The sequence below is a fragment of the Scyliorhinus canicula genome, chromosome 5 (assembly GCF_902713615.1).
Source record: "Scyliorhinus canicula chromosome 5, sScyCan1.1, whole genome shotgun sequence".
Lineage (NCBI taxonomy): Eukaryota > Metazoa > Chordata > Chondrichthyes > Carcharhiniformes > Scyliorhinidae > Scyliorhinus > Scyliorhinus canicula.
Window position 1 is genome coordinate 53,656,151 of NC_052150.1, and position 6,893 is coordinate 53,663,043.

Below are 6,893 nucleotides of genomic sequence, written 5' to 3' on the forward strand. Positions count from 1 at the left end.
GTAATCCATGAGGACCAGACAGGGTTCGTGAAGGGGCGGCAGCTCAACACGAACGTGCGGAGATTGCTGAATGTAATTATGATGCCGGCAGTGGAGGGGGAGGCTGAGATAGTGGTAGCGCTGGACGCGGAGAAGGCATTCGATAGGGTGGAGTGGGAGTACCTTTGGGAGACGTTGGAACGGTTTGGGTTTGGGGAAGGGTTTATTAAGTGGGTGAAGTTGCTCTACTCGGCCCCGACGGCGAGTGTAGTGACAAACGGGAGGAGGTCGGAGTATTTCGGGCTCCACCGAGGGACCAGGCAGGGATGTCCCCTATCCCCCCTACTTTTCGCACTGGCGATTGAACCGTTGGCGATGGCACTGAGGGGTTCAGGGGGGTGGAGAGGACTGACTAGGGGAGGGGAGGAACATCGAGTATCGCTGTATGCGGATGATCTACTGCTGTACGTGGCAGACCCAGAAGGGGGAATGCCGGAGATAATGGAACTATTAGCAGAGTTTGGGGACTTTTCGGGGTACAAACTAAATTTGGGCAAAAGCGAGGTTTTTGTGATACACCCGGGGGATCAGGGAGAGGGTATTGGGAGACTCCCCTTCAAGCGAGCAGGAAAGAGCTTTAGGTACTTAGGGGTGCAGGTGGCAAGGAACTGGGGGACCCTCCACAAGTTGAACTTTTCCAGGCTGGTGGAACAGATGGAGGAGGAATTTAAGAGGTGGGACATGGTACCGTTGTCGCTGGCGGGGAGGGTGCAGTCAATCAAAATGACGGTCCTCCCAAGGTTCTTGTTTTTATTTCAGTGCTTGCCCATCTTCCTCCCTAGGGCCTTCTTCAAAAAGGTGACGAGTAGCATCATGAGCTACGTGTGGGCGCATGGCACCCCAAGGGTGAGGAGGGTCTTTTTGGAGCGGAGTAGGGACAGTGGTGGGCTGGCACTACCCAATCTCTCGGGGTATTACTGGGCGGCAAATGTGTCAATGGTGCGCAAGTGGATGATGGAAGGGGAGGGGGCAGCTTGGAAACGAATGGAGAGGGCGTCCTGTGGCAACACAAGCCTGGGGGCCCTAGTAACGGCACCATGGCCGCTCCCCCCCACGAGGTACACCACGAGCCCGGTGGTGGCGGCCACCCTCAAGATATGGGGGCAGTGGAGGCGACACAGGGGGGAAGTGGGAGGTCTGTTGGCGGCGCCAATAAGAGGGAACCATAGATTCATCCCGGGGAACATCGACGGGGGATTTCAGAGCTGGTACAGGGTGGGCATACGGCAGCTGAAGGACCTGTTTATAGAGGGGAGGTTTGCGAGCCTGGGAGGGCTGGAGGAGAAGTTTGAGCTCCCCCCGGGAAACATGTTCAGATATTTACAAGTGAAGGCATTTGCTAGGCGGCAGGTGGAGGGGTTCCCCCTGCTCCCCAGTAAGGGGGCGAGTGATAGGGTGCTCTCGGGGGTCTGGGTCGGAGGGGGGAAGATATCAGACATCTACAAGATAATGCAGGAGGCGGAAGAAGCATCAGGGGAGGAGCTGAAAGCCAAGTGGGAAGGGGAGCTGGGAGAGCAGATAGAAGACGGGACGTGGGCGGATGCACTGGAGAAGGTCAATTCTTCCTCCTCGTGTGCGAGGCTGAGCCTCATTCAATTTAAGGTGCTGCATAGAGCTCACATGACGGGGACAAGGATGAGCCGGTTCTTTGGGGGTGAGGACAGGTGTGTCAGATGTCTGGGAAGCCCAGCGAACCATGTGCATATGTTCTGGGCATGTCCGGTGCTGGAAGGGTTCTGGAAGGGGGTGGCAAGGACGGTGTCGAATGTGGTGGGGTCCAGGGTCAAACCAGGATGGGGGCTTGCGATCTTTGGGGTCGGGGTAGAACCGGGGGTACAGGAGGCTAGGGAGGCCGGAATACTGGCCTTTGCGTCCCTAGTGGCTCGACGAAGGATATTAATTCAATGGAAGGACGCGAGGCCTCCAAGCGTTGAAACTTGGATTAACGATATGGCTAGCTATATTCAGCTAGAAAGGATCAAATTTGCCCTGAGAGGGTCGGTACAGGGATTCTCCAGGCGGTGGCAACCTTTCCTTGACTTTTTAGATCAGAGATAGGCGTACGGGGTCGTGGCAGCAGCAACCCGGGGGGGGGGGGGGGGAGAGGGGAGGGGAGGGGGGGGGCAGCAATGGTCGTGGGGGGACAAGCACGACTGTAACGCGGGCAAGTCTGCTCGCTGCTCATGTCTGAAACTGTAGGCTGCCTTGTTTGTTAAGTTGTTGCTTGGGGGGGGGGGGGGGGGAGGGCTGGGGCGCGCGAGAGGGCGGGCGAGGGAGGGATATTTGCCTAGAGGGATTGTGTTGTAAATAATTTAAAAATTAGTGGGGGTAAATGTCTGTATGGAAAAACTCTTTCAATAAAAATTATTTAAAAAAAAAGTATCTTTGATGTAAACATTTTAATACAACTAATTATTCATTTTGGGCATAACGTCACCTCTCAGATCTGATTTAAAATGCTTTGGTTTCAATAGGTGTTACTTTTATTTCTGTGATTTCGTATTGTTTAACTTTCCAATTGTCCCCAGCTCATAATTTTGCCTTTGATTTTGACTTTAAATTATGTTCCTCATAGACAGGTTGTCTCCAATTTTCTTTAATTGACTTGATGTTAGTAGAATTTCACACTTAGAATTGACACCAAATTCGACTGAGCATCATCCATCCTTTCCAGCTGTTTACTAAGAGAGTTTATTTCAATTAAGGTGTGAAACTTTGCTTTTAGCTGTATGCTAAAATTTAACTTGGTTATGATTTGAAAGAACTGCCTGTTTTAAACATTCGTGACTTAATTCAATTGAAACACTCATCCATGCTTTTCCAGAAACTTCCTAAGATAGTTACATCCTATGAAGGTGTGAGCCATTGTTTTAGCTTACCACACGGATCCTGTGTGTTTGCTAAGCCTGCTTGTGAGAAAGAATCTGCATTTTATAATCCTGCTCTTTGCAGCTGCTATTAACCTTTTGTGGGACCTTTCCCTGTCTCCTCTCAGACCAGATATTGCCAGACTTCCATGTTTCAAATGACACATTTTTCTGTATTTTCAAGAACAGGTCCTTTGAATTTGGCTGGTGACTCGGGTGGCTGAGAGGGATTGGTGGCAGGAGTAGATTGGGAGATAGGCTGGCAGTAGCGCAATATTAATGTAGTGGCAGGAGGAACACTTATTAGAATACATTCTAACTTAAAATAGTAGTAAATGGGCATAAATCTTTGTGAACAATCTGGGCCTAAGGAAATGGTAAACCCATATGCATTTCTGCTTTGTGTTTTAAAATTTACGGTGCCAATTAATTCAATCAACTGTATCAGTCACATTTAAGAATCTGCAATGGGGAGGTTCTTCAATGTTTATTCGTGACATATACCTTTCATTAAAAAATACAGTCAAAGAAACAGCAGATCTTAGTGAAGATGGATTTTTAACACTTGCAATTATAAATCTTAGAAAATTATTTTGTTTCCTGTTGCACCTGAAAATCTGGGCACATCACTGAGAGCGCCCCCCCCCCCCCCCCCCCCCCCAAATAAGTGGGAGTGGGAGACGGATACCCGTGTTGGAAACACAGAGGCACAGCCAGTTTTGTGGGCAGAGATTTGGTTGGGTCGAGAATTTGATGGGCAGATCTAAATAGAGTGTTAAATTGAATGATCCTTTTAGCCACATAATGGGTTTACAACCAATTCACTGGCGCCTCTGGGTGCAAATGCAAGGGAAACTCCACGCCATTGTGTTTCTGACCTCTTTGCCTTCAACTGACAATTTTCTAAATGCAATTTAAAGTTTATTCATGTTGCTTTTGGCTTCATCTACCCCAATTGTATCATTTGTACTTATTTACACATGGAACGTATTGAAATTAGGTGGTTTTTGGTTACTTCATTGGAAAGATGGGGGCTGAGGGGAGACCTGATAGAGGTCTACAATATTATGAGAGGCATCGACAGGATGGATAGTCAGAGGCTTTTTCCAAGGGTAGCAGTGTCGATTACAAGGGGGTACAGGTTCAAGGGGAAAAGTTTAAGGGAGATGTGCGGAGTGAGGATTTTCACGCGTGGTGGGTGCCTGGAATGCGCTGCCCGAAGATGTGCTGGAAGCAGGCACATTAGCAACATTCAGGAGGCATCTGCACCGATAAATGAATAGAGAGGAAATAGAGGGATAAGGACCCAGTAAGGGTAGAAAGTTTTGTTTTTATGAGCGGCACAGGCCTTGGAGGGCCGAACAGCCTGTTCCTGTGCTGTACTTTTCTTTGTTCTCTGTAGCAGGAAGATTTGCGTTGGGATGGGCGCACGCTTGAGAGAACTCTGGAATTGAGAGCCCTTGAGGCAAGCCTGCAGAGGGACGAGGCTTCTCTGCACACAACAAGCCACATGGGATGTCTCCATGTGCAGCAAGGTTAGAACTCCATCCGTGCCTGCTGCGTCACCAGATACACTGTAATCTCAGAGCTGGATTTGCAGAGGGAATAAGGCAGGACACTCCAGGACACGGTGAGAGGCTCAGCAGCGTTGACTGGAGCTCCCCAAGAGAGGCAGGTTTCGATTTGGATGGAAGACCCGCGGGAGGAAAAGAAGAGAAGCGGGCAGCGGGAAAGGAATCTGGGTGTGCTACACTGACAACTTTATTCCGGATTGCTGAATTGGAATTGGGGCAATCCGCGCCCACTTTCCTGCCGCCTGAACGGAGCGAGCGTCTCCCTCTCTCCTGCCTGACATCCGAGAGGCTGCACTCAGCAGATCGATGTTTGTTTATTTGCCAGGACCTGTAGCGTTTCGGAGCGGGGGAGTTGGCGCTCGAAGGGAGATCCATGCCGGTGCAAAGCAGCAAGGTGGCCGATGAAGGGACTGCAAACGCGGCGAAGGCGAGAGATGAATGCAGGGCTCTGCTGGACTCTCTCAACAAGGTGACGGGGTGTTACAAGCACTTGGCCATCGGGGTGGGCGGCTCGTCGGACTGTAGCAACCTGCGGGATGAGCTGAGGAGGACGAGAGAGAGGAGCCAGGACCTGGCCGGGCTGATCAGGAACAAGCTGACGGCGCTACTCCGGGATAGGAACCTGGGCAGGGAGGAGAGAGCCGAGATGGAGCGTCTGTGGGTCATCTTCTCCTCCAACCTGGAGTCCTTCCAGGTGGATATGTGCAAAGTGTTGGAGCTGGGCCAGGGCTTCCCTCTGTCGGTAGCCAAGAAGCCCTTGATCCAGACTGGGGTGTCCGGAGGCACCTCGGAGGTGGCAGCCCGGGCTCTGAGCGTCCAGAACATTGCCCATGACACCAGCCTGGACGTGGACAACCTGGAGCTGGACGAGCTGGAGGAGCAGATCGAGACGGTGGACAGGATGATGGAGAACATGGAGATGAAGGTCAATGTCCTCAGGTGGACGGTGGAAGCCAAGGGAGACGCGTACCATTCGGTGATCAGTAACGACGCCTCTTCGGTGGCCCTGCTGTCTGCAGAGGAGGAGATGCGGGGCAGCCGCTGCTGTGACCGGGAAAGGTGTCTTGTGTCCATGCTGTTTTGCACGGTGGCTCTGATCGCCGTCGTGTTATCGGTGTGTGTCGTGAACCTTGCATGACCGCTGCCCCCACCCCCCGATCCGTGGGACTCAGGGAGGCTGCGGGTCGGTCCCACTGACTTTGCAATTCACTGTATACACACGAAGGAGAAACTCAGGCTCCAACTGTTAAAGATGCCCAGAAGTGAGTTGGAGATTTGATAAACACGGCAAAGATTTGTTTGTAAAGTTTTCTTAATGCCAAAAACAAACTTGAGCTATGTAGTGCTATCCAAGCTGTGATTCCCCTCCTCCCCCCTTGTACAAGGTTTGCTGCGATGCGAGTTATATTTCATTGACAGCTGAGCGGAATTAACAATGATAAAGGTAATAAATGTCAATATTAAAATATTGCTTTTCTAGGTTTTACCAGGACATGAAGTTTAAAAATAGAAAAGATTGGGGAAAGGTGGGTTCTTAAAAAGTGTTGATCAATTGTTCTATATAATAATTGACTAATAATCAAAATGCATTTAGATGCCGATGAAATGTTTGATATGTATCCCGACTTAAAAGGTGTGACAGATTAGTTTGGTTTGCGATTGTTTTGAGGATAAGCTGCTGTTAGTTCATTTTTTGCAATATTACTGAATTAAAGTAAGCAATGCAAATAGCACTACAAAGTGGAAATTTAGAACAGTGCAGCCTATTTAGTAGAGAACTTGCATTGATTACATTCGAATTAAAAGTAGACTGCTCTAATAGAAAGCAAGCATAGATTTTGAAAATGTTTTTAAGAATCCATTAAATAGAATATGACTAAATGATTCCAAATTCCTTTTTAAACATCACTTTCCTACCATAAGTATTAAATCCTAAGCTTTGCCAGTCATATAGAAATAAAATAGCGTCTTGTAAAAAGTGCAGCAGATCATGATCAAAAGTGTACTGCCTGAATGAGTGGAATCAGATTCAATGAAACTTTCAAAAGGCAATTGGATATATAATGGGAAAACCAGGACACTGAGGGAAGAGTGGGAGATTGGGACTAATTCGGTAGCCGTGTTGAAGAGCTGGCACAGGCATGATTGCCTACCTGTGCTGTAGGATTCTAGCATGAAGGCAGACATTTTTTAAAGACAATTTCACACCCCTGTTAGCTGAATGAGCAGAGACACTGTGTTGCATGATATCATTGCAGAGACACTCCAGAGGGTACATTTTACAATTTGTACTCACAGCAGTGACAGGAATGCATTTGGGAATCCATATGTCAAAATCAATGAACAGGAAACTATGAACTGAACACAGTCCACAGTGGCTCAGTGGTTAGCACTGCTGCATCACAACACCAGG

General features: G+C 49.0%; 1 protein-coding gene across 1 annotated transcript; it reads left to right on the forward strand.

Moving 5' to 3' along the window:
- The first annotated feature begins 4,454 nt into the window (after positions 1–4,454).
- On the forward strand, positions 4,455–6,361 carry LOC119965990 (regulator of G-protein signaling 9-binding protein-like). The gene has a single exon (XM_038797088.1). It carries the CDS (start codon positions 4,854–4,856, stop codon positions 5,616–5,618), a length of 765 nt encoding a protein of 254 aa, XP_038653016.1. The 5' UTR covers positions 4,455–4,853; the 3' UTR covers positions 5,619–6,361.
- Positions 6,362–6,893: the final 532 nt, after the last annotated feature.